The sequence below is a fragment of the Lutra lutra genome, chromosome 14 (genome assembly GCF_902655055.1).
Source record: "Lutra lutra chromosome 14, mLutLut1.2, whole genome shotgun sequence".
NCBI lineage: Eukaryota > Metazoa > Chordata > Mammalia > Carnivora > Mustelidae > Lutra > Lutra lutra.
In genome coordinates, this window is record NC_062291.1 from 59,110,368 (window position 1) to 59,130,165 (window position 19,798).

Sequence of the window (19,798 nt, forward strand, 5' to 3'; positions counted from 1 at the left end):
GAGAGAGGAGGAAGCAGGCTCCCCACTGAGCAGAGAGCCCGATGCAGGGATCGATCCCAGGACCCTGGGATCATGACCTGAGCCGAAGGCAGAGGCTTTAACCCACTGAGCCACCCAGGTGCCCCTATTTTTTTATTTTTAAAGAGAGAGAGAGTGCAGGTGAGCAGGATGGGGAGGGGCAGAGAGAGAATCTCAAATAGGCTCCATGGCCAGCATAGAGCCAGCTTACGTTTTGATCACATAACTCTGAGATCATAACTTGAGCTGAAATCAAGAAATCAAGTGGTTAAGCCACTTAACCAACTGAGCCAGGTGCCTCTCTTCTTATTTTTTAAAAAAATTTATTTATTTGAGAGAGAGTCAGAGACAGGGGTGGGGGGGGCAGTGACAGAGGGAGAGGAAGAGAGAGAATCTCCAGCAGAGTCTGCCAAGCATGGAGCCAGACACAGGGTTCTATCTCACAATCCTGAGATCATGATCTGAGCAGAAATCAAGAGTTGGACGCTCAACCGACTGTACCACCCAGGCACCCCGTTGTCTTATTCTTAAAAGAGGTAACAGATCTACTTCTCAGGATTACTTGACAATAAAGCAGATAAACCTAAGTGTTGGGCACATAGTAGGCATTCAACAACTATGTTCTCTTCTAATTTCATTTTCAGCTCATAAAGATGGGTTCATAAACAATAGGGTACTGATTGATTAAATTATGTGTTAGTATAGCATCCTAAAAGTAGAATTAATATATCAAAGGGTACATGATTTTGAAAATTTTGATGGTTACTTATATTAGGGAATAAAACAAAATAATGACATGACCTTTTACTTCATTCCTGATACAGATGTTAGACTCAGATCCAATAAACAGGGCTGAGCATGTCCATGTCCATTACTTACCTCCCCAACCTCTTTCTATTAGTACTTCACTATTAGCATTTCTGACTTTTTTTTGAAAAATTGTGATTAAATAGCTTGCTACATGGAAGGTAGGTATATCTAAACATGGTAATGTTAAAATTAATAATTCATGCAATGCTAATCTAATATACACTGAAGGACAAGCATACTTGTTACTATGTTACATGACTACTAGGCACATGATACAAATACACCCGAATTAATATTCTTTTATGTTTTAATCACATATATTATAGTTCCCTCTTTTCTTTTTGTTAGCTCCCAGTAGCTATTTTAAACATCAGAATTTATGAATTTTGCTGGCAACACATATAGTTTAATACTTACTGAGATAAAACGTCAGATGTACTTTTTCAATATGTAGGATTCCCCCTGAATATCCCCTATCCTACACTGCTTAGTTGAGGGAACTTTTGTTCCTTCACTCCCTTTTGTCTCTTTTCTCAAGTACTCAGAACTTGAAGTTAGAAAAGCCTGGTACAGTTTCAGTTTTGTCACCTACCACCCATAAGATATTAGGTTTCCCTTTCTTTGAAATTGGTTAAAAGAAGAACCTTAAACCCACAGTATTCAGAGAATTGCGTACTAGTCATATCAGGAAAAATTCTGGGGATAGATCCTGGCATGTAAAAGGTATTTAATAAGCAAATTTACCATCCAGATTATTTAAAGTGCCCATGGTGACAGCAACCTAGACTGAAAAGCCATTGATGAGGTGAGCAGAGGAACATCTGTCTGAAGGAAAGCATGTTCATTCACTGTAGATTTGGAATGAGGGAAGTATGGGGCAGCAAGAATAGACTGGATTCCCAGTAGGTGGGAAGCAGAGGGAGAAATGGGGAGAGCTGTGTTTCTATGGCAAAACTCTGGAATTGAAAAAGACCTTAATGGCCATATGGCAAAAAACCTTTGTCCCATATTATGATCTAAAGCATGTAAGCTTACTACAGTATGACTAAGAAGTGATTATCTAGGACAGAGAACCCATTCTCATATAGAATTTGTACTGCTCCACGTACTACAGCTTGAATCCATGGAAACCTCTTCTAACGAGTCTAAAATTTACTCCCTCTTACTGTCCACTCAGTGGCTGTTTTCTTGGACCAAGAAATAGTCCAATTCCTCCTTCATGTGACACGTGGGGGAGGAATTCCAATAAAAACTTTGACTTAAGTTTTTTAGAGCCAATTTTTGGCCCCAGTTTTAACCTAACAGGCTGGATTCAATCATTCTCAGTTGGTCTCAGGCTATTTCTGTGGACTATGAATTAGTTTGGAGGAAGGGAGAGCTCCAGAGCTCCAGGCAGGAAACCAGTGTGACAAGGTTATCTTACCTCAATAGTGCAGGCAAAAAGGGATCTGGGTCATGAAAAGAAGTAAAAGTGAGAGCCTGTGAAGGAAGAACTAATAAAATAAGGCTTCTATAGAGTGTAAGAGAAAGAGGAAGGGAATCTCTGATGACCAGGAGCTTGTGAGAAAGGATATCTTGGGGAACATTGATACCCAGAACATGTAAGCTACTCAGACTAGGTTTTAGATTTGTCAAAGGAGATGAATAATTCTATTTGAGATACCAAGGGCACAGAGAACACCAAGGAGAAAGTATACAACAGGTAGTTGGAGATATGAGAGGGAGGTACAGATAAAAGTTGAGACAGGAAAAGAGATGGGTCTTCAGCTTATTAGTAATGAATGATGCCATGACTATAGACAACCTCTCCGAGAAGATAGGAGAACTTAACAGAGATGTCAAAGACCTTCTAAAATGCTTGTCAATTATGGCCCTGGACATTGCCTCTACATTCGACTCAGCTAAGAGTCCTTTCTTTCCTCACTCTTTTTAATAACCTGAGTCTGAGCCAAGTTTACATTTGGACATCAAAGGAATCCCCATATCATACCCCATATCAGCAACTTCATCAGCAATCTTGAATCCACACATATATCATACAATGGAAATATGAACCTTGGTCCCCCAGAATTTAGTATCACTTTTAAGAGAGGGCCCAATTTAACCATAGATGTGAATCTGATAATACCTAAGCCTTTTTCTTACGTACCCTTGGATAATTAGCTTACAACACTTACCCTTCATAAATGTGACACTTTAAAGAAAACATTCAAGGTTGGTAATCTGTCATTATTTGAAAAATTCCTGTCTGATACAGAGATTTAGTTCTCTGATAGTGACTGCCTGTGGTAAGGGACCCATTATATCATTTAGATTTGGACACGAAGGAGGTGGGGTAGTCTGCCATAACCATTTGGAAAGAATAAATCATTAAAAATGATGAAGATACTGATTTTTAACTAAGATTGAGTAAAAGGAAACAGGACTGGAATGCAGCTGACTGTCCAGTGATCTTGGGGCAACTCTCTTTTGTCTTTGTCATTAGGAAGATAAAGATGATTTTTAGACATTAATCAATCTCTCTGGAGAGTTAATTACTTTAGTAATGGCTACAAAGTGTTGGAAGACCAAATAAATGAGAGAAGAGGGTAAGGATTGAGAGAAAAAAAAAAAAAGAAAGAAGAGAGAGAGAAGGCAAATTCATCGATTGGAGGTGCTTTGGCATCTTCCACATAAACCCTGGCAGAACACTTAGACTGACACTTTTAGGTAAATCAAAATCTTCCTCTAAACTCTCTTGAAATTTTAGCATCTCTGAGGATCAGACCACAAGTGGCTAAGTTGTTCAACTAAAAGCTAAAGCCAAGAGAGGCTGTGTAGAAATAACGTTTCTGGGAACTATTACAAACGCAATGAGGTTGAAACCTTTGTGTGTGGACAAATAGCCTGTCTGGCTCAATACCAGCAACCATAACTCCTGCCTCTGCTGGCCTCCAGATTGGCAGGTCATATCAAGCACACATCTGGGGAGGTGGCAAACATGGCAGAGTATACAAAGTAACTAAAACCTTTTACCAGTTCCTTCACCAACTCTCTTGCCCGCCTTAATGTTTATTGCTAGTGTAATACCTTTCATCTTATTTAAAATTGTGCCCTTTGTTTATTATAAAAGAAATAAGTGCTCATTATAGACAAATTAGAAAATGCATGTAAACAAAATTAAAATATGAAAATGAAAAATCACCAATAAACTCAACACCTAGAGAAACCCACTGTTAACATTTTGCTGTGTATCCGCTCAGAGATTTTTGTAGTAAATGCACTTAAAATTTCCCATAATTAGTTATTTTTACAAAAACTTACTCTAGATCCTATTCCACTAGTATATAAACTTAAAACTGTACCAGCTAAGATTCCCAAGCCCATTCCACTAGGATACTGACAAGAGACATTAGAGACTCCAGGTCAAATCATCTTACTCTTATTTTAAGTCCATTTTGACCATCTGGGATCCTCTGCCAGGGGCAGGTCTCATCTCCTTTCTCTCTCTGCCTGCCAGGTTTTAACCCTGATCTTCCTACTCCCCCTTCTCCAGGGCCAGAGATTCAGTCTTCAGGATTGTACTACAATTAGCTACTTAGGCCCATTAGCCTCTTAAAACATTTAATGAGGAGAATTTGTTGGCTCCAGCAACAGCTGGTTTTGTTTACCTGGCTCTTTACTTTAAAAGGAAAAACCTTTGCCCCTTATTATCTGACCCCTTCTTTTATTTCAGGTAATTGGGTTAGTGCTGGCTTCCCAATGCTCAGGAATTTCCGGACCTATTTTGCTGCCTGCTGCTTTCAGGGAGGAGGGGGCAGTTTGCTCAGAATTCTAACACCCAGCCTGCTGGCTGGGCAGGTAATTCCATAAAACTGGGGCCTTCCCCACTGAAGGGGGAGAAACTTGGATAACCATTAGAACAACCCTGTTGACCTATAAAACCTATTCTGACACCTTGAAGACAAAATCTCTGGAGAGGCAGACCTGAGTCTCTCTAAAGCTTTATACCTTGCATTTGCCCCTCCTCCAAAGGCCCTCACGGTGGCTCCTGCAGAGCACATTGTTCTTCACACTTGCCTTTAGGTTTTCTTTCTGAGGCTTCCTTTTTCTTGATCTTTTCTGCAATGGGTCAACCTTATCTCCTGTTCTGAACAACTTTGGGCAGGTAAAGCTTAGATGAAATGAACAGTTACAAACTTTTAAAAAAGATCCTACAGAATATAGATGTTTCTTTAGCTTTCTTAAACCAGTTCCTATAAATCCATACAGGAGTCACCCAGCTAACTAAAGGACTCAGGAATTATAAAGTTTTGCACTCTGGAAAAATGTTATCATTGAAAAATAGTACAAGTGAAGGTCAAGGTTGTAGGCAATCCCACAGATATATAATGGGTGCTCAAAAAATATATTTAATAAAAGTGTGTGTGCCTGAATAAGCTAACACACAATGAGCCAAAGGGTGGTCCTGGGGCGCAACTGCTGTCCTAAGGGCCCCATTTATTTGACCTTTTCTTTCCTAATTCCTTGCACATGTTGGGTTCTAAGCCTGGAGCCCAGGTCATTCTCCCCCATGAACCCAGTATATGTGGAGACACAATGTTTTGGCAGAGGCTCAAACAGCTGGCCCTTGATCCTAGCAGCTTTGAGGTGAGCTCTATGGGAAGCAGGGAAGGAGAGGTGTAGGAAAGCCATCTGCAGCTCCAGCCCACAGAGGAGGCTCTGAGGAGAGCACCTCTGGGACTTTTCAGAATAGTAGCAGGTAATGGCATCAAAAGTGTGGGCAGGAGCAGATCCATGTGTTTGAGTGCTTAAACTTAAACAATTTGTGGGGCCATCTTTGAGAAAAAGAAGTCAAAAGTACAGAATTAGGTGCAAAAGTAAATATTCATTTAGAGTGACCAAATAAATCACAGCAGACCCCCAGAAAGTAAGAGAATCACTTTTTTTTTTTCTGAGAGCTCTTTCAGGATTTACCAGAAATGCTTACAAAGCAATGCCTCCTGATAGCAACCTTCCCTACCCCTTGCCACCTAGAACATCCTAAAACTATCACCATCTCCCAGCACTCACAGGAGCCAAGGCAAGTGAGGGGCTCAAAGCTTCAGTCATTAGCTTCATGGCCAATTAACTGTGGGCCATCGGTAGTAAGAATGGCAGGATCTAAGTTACCAGAATCTAATCATCTATGTGCAGTACTTTTTTTAACTCAATGTTTGTAAATTGGGAGCATCCTACACAGTTACCTCATCCTTCCCCGGCCTCTTTTCATAAAATTGTCATTGTTTGTAGCAGAATAGCACAACCAACTTAACTATAAATTAAGTTAGTACATTATTAACTAGGAGACCATAGAAAGAAGAAAGAAGAAGGAAGGAACCTTATATGTATTAAGTTCCTTATTTGCTAGATATTTTACATACGGTTATCTCATTTAACCTTCAAGAACACTCCCTGTTTTACAGGTTACAAACTCTGGCTCACAGAGATACAGTAGGAAACCTGAGATCTTACATGTACTAAGTAATAGATACCAAACACTCTTCTCTCTCTGCTCTACCAGTTTCTTCATCTATCCTGTAATCCAGTACAATCACTTTCCAGCCATCTTTAGTCTTGCCTCCCTCGACCATCGTGACCAATTAAACAATACTGAGCTAAACTCAAATTTCTCTAGAAAACAAAACATTACAACAAAATAAAAACAAAACAAAAAACAATAACAAAAGCAAAACCTTGGGCGATAAGTAAAGGAATGGAGATGGTATAGTTTCACTTTGCAAAAATGTTTTTCAGAGTCTTACTGTTAGTTGAAGAAAAGTGGCTCCATGGTCAAATAGGTTTAAGAGGTGCTGGGTTAAAACCAAGTTCTAATTCCTGCCATCATGGAATTGGTGGTATAAGAAGTAACCTTCTGTCACAGACAACTCAAAATCCTAGACAAAATATATAAAGCAACTGTTTGAAGGAATTAGACGCAACCAACTCAGGCTGTGAATCTTTGAGAGAAGGGGGGCATGTGAGGTGAGCCCCACACTCACCTGGGTTTGCACCCCTGGGTAGGGTAGAGATAGTTTACTGACCCCCAAAATTTTGTTTTCTCCTTCTGCAGTGCAGAGCTATTTGTCAAGAAGCAGCTGCCCAGCCAGAACCTATTATTTCTCTGCCACTGTCAGAGGAGAGGGTCCTAAAAGACTAATAGGGCCAAAGCAATGTGAGCAGAAGTAATACATCACTTCAGGGTTGAAGTTGATGGAGATGTGTATCACTTCTGGGCAGAAATTAAGAAGCCATGTCTCGCATATAATCTCTTTTCCTATTGCCAGATGAATGGAAAGTCTCCAAGGAAAAGTCACAAGATGGAAATAGCCTGGGTCCTGAAATGACCCATCTATCAGGTATATCAGCATTGGACATGACATTAGTGAGAAACAAACTTCTAATGTTTACAGCACCGAGATCTGGCGGCGGGGGGGGGTTATTTACTAAAGCAATTAGAGTTATATTTACTAATGCAAAGTATTAGTTACAACAAAATCAATCTTTTTCATCAGCAGTTCATAATAAAAGAGGGGTCCTTTGAAAGAAAATGGTCCCTCGTATGAAAATAAAAGAATAACCTGAAGAATCCTGGCTAATTTTAGTCTGAATTGACTGGGTGACTGTCAACAAGGGGCCGAATTCTAACTATGCGAGTACAGTTATTCTTCTGTATCTAGGGGAACTGAGCCCAGGGTGAAAACAATGACCAGGGCAATTACTAATGACTGAGGACATGGAATCTAGGGCTTTGGAAGGGAGGTTAATTACTAAAGGTCACATATCAGTAGGTGGCAGACTTTTAACGTTGCATTCAGTATTTTCCCTTAGGCTTCTGAGGGGAAAATCTGAGTTTTCATTCTGAGGGACAACTAGCTTGATGTGGATGTATTTAGGCATTCATACCATGAACAAAATCACATGTCCTCACTTGTATCGCATATGCAGGGAAGCCAGAGGTTCAGCTCTACTTTGCATGAAGTTGCTTATTTCCAGACACCCAGTGTTCATAAATGCGTGCGTGTGTGCGTGCACGCATGTGCCCACACACACACACACACACACACACACACCAAAATGCTTCTCTAGCTATACCCGCCAATCTCTTATATGTTTTAGTTCCTGCGTCTTTTATTCTCAGCAAATTCAGTGTCATAGAGCTAGCCTCCTTGAAATTACTCACTGTGTAGAATATTATACCTAGAGAAAATCTTATATCAATACAATTTTTTTCATGACCACTGCCACTTCCATATTTAAAATGAAAGGCTGGCTCTCACCATATAAAGTCTTTAAAGAGACTACCATGAATATATGTCATTGTACACACATGCATATGTGTATATATGTATTAAGAGAGACAAAGAGGTCAAGAGGGAGAGAGATACCCATCTATTAGTTAGATTTCAGGAATGTGGCAAAATAAAATTAGTTTTTGTTTTGCATGGAATGTGAATTGAGCCCCCAAGGAAACCATTTCCGGTAGGATATTTTAAATTTAAATATTTGCATTATTGTATATTTTGAATATCAGTAATATTCAAAAATAAAATTGTAATTTTCCCTTAAACAGTGTATTTTCAATTGCTATATTCTTTTGATTCATAATTCTTAAACATAACAATTCTGTAATAAAAATGCATAGTCACTTCAAAACTTTAACAAGATAACAAAAAGTAAAAATAAGTTTAATAATCAAACCAAATCCCAATACATCTCTTTTATCAACATTCAGAGAAAATCATTGCAGACAGGTCTGTATGTGTGTACACATGTATAACAAAAATACTGATATTAATTTTAGAGCAATGTTATCATGTTATTTATTCTGTTTTGTTAATAAAATAGGCAAAATTTAATGGTATTTAAATGTAATAGAAGTTAAAGTAAATGTAAGAAGTTAAAGTAAAATAAGCAATTATGAATATTACATACTAGTCCCTTAAAATGTTTTTATGAAAAACTTAAAAAGAGAAGGGTATTACTCCTATGGCTCTACAACTTTGACAACCACATCAGCTAGTGTTGCAATTTTTGATTCAACCATCAAACATAATTTAGGAAACCCAAGAAGAGAGGTAAACTATTGCAGGCATTCCTCTTTTACCTTTCTGTTTTTCTTTCTTCCGACTCGATGTTCCAGGTTTTCATATTTTATTAGTTCTTTTCTTTTTAGAAAACTTACTTTAGCCATTCTTTTAGGTAGGTCTTCTGCCAACAAAGTTTCTTGTTTTTCCTTCATCTCAAAATGTCTTGATTTCCTTTTTACTACTGAAGGAACTTTTTCCTGGATATAGAATGCTGGGTAGAAAAATGGTCCTGCAGATCCCTGAGACTCTGTTCATTATTTTATTTTTTCCAGTCTATTTTCCCTCTACTGTTCACACTGGGTAATTTCTATTATTCTATCTTCAAGTTCACTGATTTTTAAAAATCTCTCTCCTTCATTCTGCTGTTGAACACACCACACCCACTGAGCTTTAATTTCATTTTTTGTATTTTCATTTCTATTTGGTTTTTCTTCAGATCTTTTATTTCTTTGTTAGGATTTCTTACTTCTTTCCTGAGTCTATTTTTTCATTTGTTTCAAGAAATTTGTAATTGCTCATTGAAATATTTTTATGACAGCTGATTTAAAATCCTCAGATAATTTGAACATCTCTGTTATCTCTGTTATCTATTGCTTATCTTTTCTCATTCAAGTTGATATTTTCTGGTTCTTTTTTTTTTTTATTTAAGATTTTTTTTTTTTTATTTACTTGACAGACAGAGATCACAAGTAGACAGAGAGGCAGGCAGAGAGAGGGAAGCAGGCTCCCTGCTGAGCAGAGAGCCCGATGCGGGACTCAATCCCAGGACCCTGAGATCATGACCTGAGCCAAAGGCAGCGGCTTAACCCACTGAGCCACCCAGGCGCCCCATATTTTCTGGTTCTTGATGGACAAGTGATTTTTTTACCTAACATCTGGGTATTTGTGGTCTTGTGTTATAAGACTTTGGATCCTATTTAAGTCTTGTTTTGGTTGGCCTCCTCAGATACCTCTCTGGCAGGGTAAGGAGGGAACACTGCCTCATCACTGTCATATATGGGTGGAGGTCCGTGTTCCCCACTTGATCTCCATGGACACTCAGGGAATAGGGGAACTCATTATTGGTAGTTGGGTGTAGGAGTTCCCATTCCCCACTAGGCATGCACTGATATCTACCCTAACTTTAAGGGGTAAGAGTGCTTCCTTACTGCTCCTCACATGGCCTCCACTGACATGAGTAGGAGAGTAGTATCACTACTGCTGAGTGGTGGTGAAAATCCTGGCTCTTCCCCCAGAAGGAAAAGATATATCCTTCCTGAGGACTGGAGGTGGGAGTCCAGGCCCCCCATTTTGTTTCCACTAACACTGAGTGGGGATGGTAGAGAGAGTCTTCATTATAAACTAGCGTTAAGTGCAAGTCTCAGCACTCCCCATTAGGCCTTTACTGATTGTACCCCAGTAGGGGCATTGAGATGCTTTTTTATAGCCTGGGCAGGGTGAAAGTCTCAAGTGCCCATTTGACCTTTGTTGGCAGGGGTTGGAGTGGGGGTGGTACACAGCTTTTTCTGTGGTGCTTGACTAGAGTATGGTGGTTGTTGTCTAAGATTTTTCTGTTTTGCTAGACTCTTCCTTTCCTGGCCTCTTGCATAGGGAGAGCTGGCCTTGGAGCATTTTTTGTTTGTATTTTTTGGTACTTCTGGGTTGTCAACTTCTCTAGAACCAAGTCTGGGATCTATGCAGAACACACACACACACACACACACACACACACACACACACACCACAAACCAGGGAGTTCACCACTGTGTTGTTCCCTGACTCCCATTCTCTTATTCTCTCCACCTTTCAGAATTCTTCCACATTTGTTATATGAATAATAGCTTGAGCTTTTAGTTCTACCTAAAGAGAGGAATAAGTAAAACTATGTATACTCCATCTGTCTGGAATTAAAATTTCTATATCTTTTTTAACTGTAATCCCAGCAATTTTAATTTTAATCTTAATCCTAAAATATAAAAATAGGTAAATTTATTTTATACATTTACAACTAATCCCTTTTACCACCATTTCTCCATTATGATTCCATTTTTGTTTGTCTGCTTCATCTTCAAGTTAATTTTTCAACAAATTCTTATGTATAACTAATTTTTTCCTAAGCTTCTGTATGCTTGAAAATTTCGTTCTATTGCCTTTACATGTTGGGCATATATAGTTGGCTAATATGAGTCTCAAAATAAATGAGATACCTCAAATATCAAATTGTCAGTTTTAGGTATCTCTGACTACATTAAAGGTTATAACCAGAAGATAGATAGTTCTGATTATTTAGGAGAAATGCTTAGACATTACTTTCCTGAACACAATAAAACACCCTCTTCCATTTTAGCTGAATGTCCTTTAAATCAAATAGGGAAATGATAAGGATGGTGATGACAGTGTAAAACTAACAGTTATGCTTAGTATGCATCCTGCATTATATGTGTTTATAACACTCACAAAATATTATGAGATTATTTGTTCAATAAACACTTACAGAGCTTATACTGTATGTTTGCTATATTCTAGATTCTTGGTAGAATCTATTAGTGTTCATGTTTTACATATGGAGAGACTGAATCTCAGAAAAGTTGAATACCTTGCTAATAAATGGCACAGGCCAATATTTGAAGTCAGATCTGTATCATGTTTAATCACAACACATACTTGATTACTACCTGAGTAAATATGATAAATCACATTAATACCATGAAATAAAATATTCAGAATATATAATTATGTGATTTGTAACTGATAGATGATTTAATTAGATTTATTGAGCAAATAGGAATTTTTAAAGTCATAATTTCAAGGTAAAATGTCACATATCTTTCTACAAATAGATGATTCCTTACCATCCTTCCCTTTAAAAAATTTTCAAAATAATTGAAATTTTTATCATACCTTAAAGTGTCCTATTTTGTCCTTTCAAATCTCCTACAAATTCACTTTGTTTATTACACCAAAAAAGGGACTGGGAATCAGGGAAAGCGTTAGCATGTTGTCTTCTCTGTGATTAAAGGAGCTTTTGTTCAAACAGGAAGAAAAAGCAAGCTAACTACAAAGATTTTTAGGTAGAAGAACAGCCCCCTTTGAAATAATTCTGTTTTAAAGTGTTAATCGAAAGTTAATTAAGACAGAAATAAAAAGCAAATACATTCTGTTTCTTTTCTCCTTGAGAGACATAATGATAGTTTGATTTCTAAATTAAGAATAGTAAAATGTCTTTTAATATATTCTGGTTACATGCTTTGGGCAATTGCAGTAGAAAGAAGTATATCAAGAAGAGAAGAACAGGAAAATAGGGGGAAAGAGGTTATTTCCCTTTCAGGGATCTTTTGCCCCAACTCAAATCACCCTCCTGGCCTCTGTGCTTTACCTCTGCACAGCCCACCAAGCCTCACCACTCAACAACTAGCCACACAAACACCCTTCCAGACATCTGTCTTTTAATTGGTGTATTTTATTTCATACTTGAAATGATCATTGCTCTAGTTGGGATTAATATTTACTATGTAAGTATTTTCTATTCCTTGCATTTTTTCTTTTGTTTTTGTTTGTTTGGTCCCCTCTTTTTCTGGCTTTAATTTAACATTGTATATCATTGCATTTTATCTCCTCTTTTAGCATGAAATGAACGTCTTTCTAGAGTTTCCAATATATATTTTAAACTAATCTAAACATACCTTCAAATAAGAATATATCCTTTACATGTAGTATAAATACCATATAACATTATACTCAACTTTCTTTCCTGTCTCATGTGATACTGCTGTCATTCATTTCACTTATCCATAAGCTTTAATTACCTAATACATTGTTGCTATTATTACTAAAGTAATAATTGAGGACAATTTCCATTTATTTGCTGATGACTCTGACTAAACAGACTTCAAACACAGCAGAAGTTAAAGAGTCTGTCAGGTGAAGCCACTTCTTGCCAACAGCTACAGGTGGTCAATGATGAGTAATCTGAGCATCATCTTCAGGCTGAGGCCCTGGTTCTGGGCAAACAGCTGGTGGGTGGACCTGGTCCTTTCGGCGTGGGGAGAGGTCTCTGAGGAACTATTCCTTATTCTCATACTTGTGCTTGATGTGTTTCCACAGCTTCCCCTGGTTGATGTGTTCGTAGATCACGTCCGCGCCTTGATGGAAGGCACGCTCGAATAAGGCACCCACGGCGATGGTGAGAGCGAAGGTGGAGGTCCTGCGGAACAGCAGGGAATACAACCTCACAGTAAGCGTCGGGGCCGCCATGTTTCTCCGCTGTCAAGCCCGTGCCTGCTTTTTTTTTTTTTTTTTTAAAGATTTTATTTATTCATTTGAGAGAGACAGAGACTGTGACAGCATGAGGGCAGAGGAAAAGAAGAAGAAGACTCCCCATTGAGCAGGGTTTAAGCATCTATCTTGGGCTCAGGTCACAATCCCAGGGTCCTAGTATCACATCGGGCTCCTTGACCAGCAGGGAGGCAGATTCTCCCTCTTCTTGCTGCTTGCCCTGCTTGTGCACTCACTCGCGCTCTATCACTTCCATAATGGGTTCAGCTCCTTTTTGCTTTTCCCTCAGTCTGTTTAAAAAGATATCTGAAATCAATTAAAAATAAGAAAAGTAAAAGATTTTATTTACCTTCATTTATTCCTTCCTTGACACTTTTCCTTTACGTGAATTCCTGAGCTATATTACGTTTCTTCTCCCTAAAATACTTCTTTCAATGTTTCTTGCAGGGCAAATCTGCTGGTGATGAATTCCCTCAGTTTTTGTTTATCTGAGAAAACCTTTATTTCCCCTTCACATTTCAAGGATAATTTTGCTGGATATAGAACTCCATGTTGGTGAGTTTTTCTTTCAACTAATATCACTAAATTCTCTTCATGCTTGCATGGTTTCTTGCTGAGACTTCCTATCTTTGTTCATATTGCTTCATATAACTGTACTTCATATCCTTGTCCTGTGGGTAAAATGTAGTTTTCCCCTGGCTTCTTTCAAGTTTTTCTCTTTTTCTTTGGGCTTCCTGCAGTTTGAATATGATATTCTTAGATGTAGCTTTCTTAGTATTTATCGTACTTGATATTCTCTGAGCTTCCTGGATCTGTGGTTTTGTGTTTGTCATTAATTTTGGCAAGTTTTCAGCCATTATTACTCCAATATTTGAATTACTTCAGCCATTATTATTTCATTATTCTTCCGTTACATCTTTCTTCTTCTTCAGGTATATGAGAATATGTATATTACACAGTTTCAACGTGTTCTTTTTTTTCCCCCCAATTCTTCATTTAGTTTGGGAAATTTCTGTTGACTTAATCTTAAACTCACTGATTCTTTAGACACGTCCAGTCTACTTATGAGCACATCAAAGTCATTCATTTCTGTTACAATGTTTTTGATTTCCAGTATTTTCTTTTGATTCTTCTGTAGAGTATCCATTTCTCTGCTGACATTACCCATCTATTTTGCATGTTGTATACTTTTTCCATTAGAGCCTTAACATATTAATCATAGTTATTTTTAAATTCCTGTCTAATAATTACAACACATATCTGAGTCTAGTTCTGATGTTTGCTTTGTTTGTTCAGGTTATGTTTTTTCCTTGTCCTTTAGTAAACTTTGTAATTTTTTGTTAAAATTCAACAGATTGAAATGGTCATGGGATCAGAGATAAACAGACCCTTAGTGTGAGGATTTGTGTTAGAAGTTGGACTGATTCACTTTTGCTGTATTTGTAGATACCAGAGGCTTCAAATTCCTTCTAATGTTCTTTTTATGAATCCTTTCTTGACTTCAGGCTTCCCTAATTACTCCCCCTCAGAGAGACTCTGTGTCTTGCAGTTCTTTCAGCTATAACTCACTGTTTTTATACTGGAACCCCGTTGATGAGGTGGCTGAGTACAGAGGAAAGGAGTATTCCCTAACTTATGAGTATATCTTAATCTTTTAGTGGGTCTATATCTCTGGGTAATAAACTTCATGATTTTTTCCCCAGTGGTATAGCTTCTTCACCCATAGATGAGACAGAAAGGCTAAAGGAGATTAGAACAAAAATCCCTTCCCCAGATGGGACAAGGCTCTGGTTACATCCTTCCCCTTGAGAGCTGGCTTTTGTTACAGAGAGAATGCTCTGGTCGTATTCGACAATGATTACTCTTACCCTCTCCCTACCAGAACTACTAGAAAATTCTGGACTCCACAAAAGTATGTGGGGGTGAGGGAGGGTATAGGTGGGAGGGATGAAGGGTTGATACTGCAGCCTCCACTCTCAGGCCAGTCCAAACTAAGTCTCTAGCAATTCATCAAAATTAACCTAAAGTGTTCCTATAGGTTTATGGCTTTAGTCTTTTTTGTTCTAGGTAAGCATATTTTGGTGACTCCCTGAATTCACCTGGATTTCCAGAATTCAGGATAGTGTAGTTTGCCCTACAATCTTAATTCTCTGATAGGCCCAAGAAAGTCATTCACTTTCGAACTGTTCAGCTCTTTATTGCTGAATGAATGCAAGTTAAAACCTCTAAGCTCTTTCTATGCTGGGGCTAAAACCAGAAGTCTACTACAAACATTCTTATTTTATAGGCCAGCACTGATTTTTTGGCAGTATTAGCATCAAGGATGATGTTGAGAAATAGACCTCTCTGTACTTTGTACTGTTAATTCGTGTATTAATGTGATCAATTAGTGATGTCTGCCATGGTAATGAGAGTAAGGAATGAAGCCATGTATGCCACATATTTGCCATTTTTGACCAAAATGATTTCTAAGGCCCTTCCTAGATTTAAGGATCAAGGCAAAGAGTGGAATAACACTGATGTCCCCTCAATACATACGAGAATCCTATTTGCTAATATTAATGATACTGCATTTGTGTATGATGTTGTATAACAGAAATGTACAGGGATATATCCAATATATGAGTAAACCAAAACAAAATAATTTGCCCAAAGGTCCCGTGTAAGCTTCCTAATTGAATTCAATTTTCCACACCCTCATTTATGTATGAGATTGAGAAATTACTGTTGTTTTGCACCACCTCAGGCCCTATGCTATGCCTTTTCCTTAATGTAGATTTTGCATCCATGCCTTTGAAAGAATAGATAGACAAAAAGTGTCTATAATTGTGTGTGTGTATAAAACAGCATCCATGTCCAAGTCAACATGGTTGACTTACTATGAGGACCTATCAGAAAAATTCATCTCAAGGCTTAGTAATAGGAAAAGCATGTTTCTCATGAAAAATTAGTTTAGTTTTTGATTTATAGCCACTAAATTTTGTATTCTACTTTGCTTTAGCTACCTATGTGGAAGCATAGAATCATATTTGTAGTCCATCACTAACAAGAGAATAAGACCAACTGATACACATTTTAGAGTACTAATCTTTCATGCTGATTTATTATTCTTCTAACCTTATTTTCCATTTACTATTATTTCCTCATTTATTTATTTTTATCATTTTCCTATTGGACAGAAAAGTGACCAGAAGAAGAGGAGTGAAAAAAGAAGAGACAGTCAGTAATTCACAATCTATGTATTTTTTAATCCTCTATATATACAAAGCAAAGACCCTTTGTCTTATTTCCTACTTTATTTCTTTTCTACAAAGTCCATCTTTTATTTTATCAAGTATTTGGAAAAGCTTTAGGAAGTCCTACTCTCTTATCAAGTTTATAAAAGCTCTTTTCTTTGTCAGGTCAAATGTTTTATTTGATATAATATAGTTTGAGGTTGAATCATGAATCCATTAACCTTTAGTTTGTTGTAAATGGATTTCCCCTTCTTAGAATTTTTTTTGACATTTTTATATTTTCCTGGGGCTAGAATTGGCTGTCATAAGTGGCCCCACGAGTTGGTAAGGATTATATTAATATAATCAGATAGTTCCAGAATATCCAGAATATTTTTTCCCCAAGATCACAGAATAATTCACAGGAAATTTAAAGGATTTTTTTTTTTTTTTGCTTTTGTTTAGGTGTGCAAAGACCTTTTTAAAATTATGTTTTTAAATTTCTTTTCAGTCCTACAGAATTCATTGTTTATGCACCACACCCAGTGCGCCATGCAATACGTGCCCTCCACAATACCTACCACCAGGCTCACCCAACCTCCCACCTCCCTCCTCTCCAAAACCCTCAGTTAGTTCCTCAGAGTCCACAGTCTCTTATGGTGTGTCTCCCCTTAAAGGATCTTTCTGAATGAGAACAAGGCAGTTTTGCTGTCTTCTTTCACTATAAAGAAGGCAGTCCAGAGCTTCACTGCAAGACACTCAGTCAGGTTGTGTGTGGAGTGTATATGTGAGGGGAGGGTTGAGGGTGGGGATAGAGGGTTATAGTTTGGTAAAGAAGTGGAGACAGATTTAAGATTATGGGGAGACTGATAGTCCTGCATAGTAAACGAAAGCCTATAGCTTTGCCAAGGGGCCTGCAAATTTTTTTCTGTGAAAAGACAAGTAATTAGTAATTTAGGTCTTGGGGGCATATGGTCTTTGTTGTAACTTCTTGACTCTACTTTTGCAATGCAAAAGCAGCCACAGACAATTCACAAATTGATAAGCATAATAGTGTTTCAATAAAACTTTATTTATGGATACAAAATTTGAATTTCATAAAATGTTCACACATCACAAAATATTCTTTTGATTTTTTTCAACCATTTATAAATGCAAATAACATTTTGTAAGGCTTGCTGGCCATACAATAACCCAAGATGGGTTGGATTTGGCCTGTAGGCCACAGGCTGCTAGTCCCCACCACCCTAAACAATTAAAATTCTCTGACACTAAAACACTACCAGTTAACCCTTTGGACTAAGCATTATTTGCCACATTTCCCACAGCTGATTTACAATCACCATTGGGAGGGCTACCATTCATATCTCTGGTACCTATCTATAATGATTTTCACCCTTAAGTATATGAATCACCATCGTATAAAGTTTATTAACTGTAGATTCTGTGGCCCTGGGTAAAGCCCTTGAATCAACATTTTAATCATCAACCCAGATAATATGATTTGTGAGTAGATCCAAACTTCATGAATCATTGGATCACTATAAATTATTAGATACTTTACTTATATAAAACATACAAACAGGGATGCATGGGTCCTCAATTGGTTAAGCAGTCAACTCTTGATTTTGGCTCAGGTCATGATATTGGGGTCCTAAGATCCAGCCCAGCATGGGGTTCTGCATTCAGCAGGGAGTCTGCCTGAGGATTCTCTCTCTCCCTCACAAATAAATTAATAACTCTTAAAAAAAAAAAAAGCTGCCCTAGGTCCCTATTGATAAACAGCAAGTGCTCAAAGTAAGGTCAAGCAGAAAAGAAGGTGCTAAAAATATACCCGGCCTTCCAACACTGGTTTCCAATTGCTGTATAAAGCTCCAGATTTCTCCGTTTTACTCTTCCTACTCTAAATAGCTTTCTTTTCTGTGAACTCTTCTAAGCTACTGTGTCTACTATAATTTATAGTAATATAAAATCTTGAATCCAGAAACAATTCTGGGCCATATAGCTCACTGTTTAATAGAAACTGACTTCATAAAAATGTCATTTGGAATTCTAAGTAAATGCACATGAATGAGTGGATGCTAGGAATCCCCGCTCCAATCTTAAACTTGTAAAAATGTGGCACAAATAAAACAAGGAATATTAGCTAAACTTGAAATGAAGGGAAATCCCTGAATAGTAGCAATAAATAGGATTTAAAATTGGAATTATAATTTAATGGAATCAAGAGAACCTGGATAAGGCACTGGCCTAAAGGGTGGGAACTGGGGGCTACATCTTATCTTGTACTAGAAATCCCAGAGGGCTGCTTCATACCTAAAACAGGAAATTTTTGAAGCACTTCTTCATGTCTTTTGCCTTTTTTAAGATCATATTCTCTTTTTTTCTTATTGACTAGCAGAAATATTTTATATAATCTGCATGCAAACCTTTTTGTTTGGATTGCATATGTGTGTGTGTGTGTGTGTGTGTGTGTGTGTGTGTGTGTATCTCCAATATCTTCTCTCAGTTTGTGACTTGCCTTTCCACTCTTGTGTGGCATCTTTTTTTTTTTTAATTTAATGAACTTGTTGTTTGACATGAAGTCCAATTGATCAATCTTTTTTTTCAGGTTTAATGATTTTTATGTTCTATTTACAACATCTTTGCTTACTTCAAATCAGAAGCATCCGCTGTTTTCTTCTGAAGCGTTTTTGTTTTACCTTACACATTTTGGCCCGTGATTTCTCTTGAATTAACATTTTTGTTCATATCGTGAAGTGTGGTTCAAACAAAAATATTAAAAGCAGCCAAATTAAAAAAGACTTTACCTTCAAAACAGTGACCATATTACTTATTTGACTTATCTGTGCAACCTACGAAAATTAGAAGATAATGAAATGACATTTTTTGACTTAACTTTGTTTTCTAGCAGTATGACTGTTATTTATTGAGATAAGATATTCTTTGTATGAATGAATCCTTATTGTAATTTAATGAGCTTCTTTTCTAATTATTTTTTCAATTGAGCCAAAATTGCATAACATAAAACTAGCTATTTTAAAGTTTACAATTCAGTGGCATTTATTACATTCACAATGTTGTACAACCATCATCACTATCTAGTTCCAGAACATTTTCACCCTAGAAGGAAACCCCATATCCATTTAGTAGTCATTTTCCATTCCCTCCTCTCCCCAGGCCCTAAAAACCACTAATCTTCCTGTCCCTGTGGATTTACCCATTCTGGGCATTCCATATAAATGGAACCACATAATATGTGATCCATTGTGATTGACTTCTTTTACTTATCATAATGTTTTCAAAGTTCATCCATGTTGTGTCATATATCGCTACTTATTTCAGCATAGAGAAATACATTTCTTTTTATTTACACATTTATTTATTTTTTAA

General features: G+C 37.4%; 2 protein-coding genes across 4 annotated transcripts in view; both read right to left on the minus strand.

Annotated features, from left to right (window-relative positions):
- HPSE2 (heparanase 2 (inactive)) overlaps positions 1–19,798 on the minus strand; it is a 675,922-nt gene that overhangs the window by 165,191 nt on the left and 490,933 nt on the right. The window lies entirely within an intron of this gene.
- On the minus strand, positions 12,757–13,191 carry LOC125084995 (cytochrome b-c1 complex subunit 9-like). The gene has a single exon (XM_047703044.1). It carries the CDS (start codon positions 13,167–13,169, stop codon positions 12,978–12,980), a length of 192 nt encoding a protein of 63 aa, XP_047559000.1. The 5' UTR covers positions 13,170–13,191; the 3' UTR covers positions 12,757–12,977.

What these genes read in the sequence shown, in the direction of transcription:
- LOC125084995 (XM_047703044.1), bottom strand. Translation starts at nt 13,169, where the DNA reads ATGGCGGCCCCGACGCTTACTGTGAGGTTGTATTCCCTGCTGTTCCGC.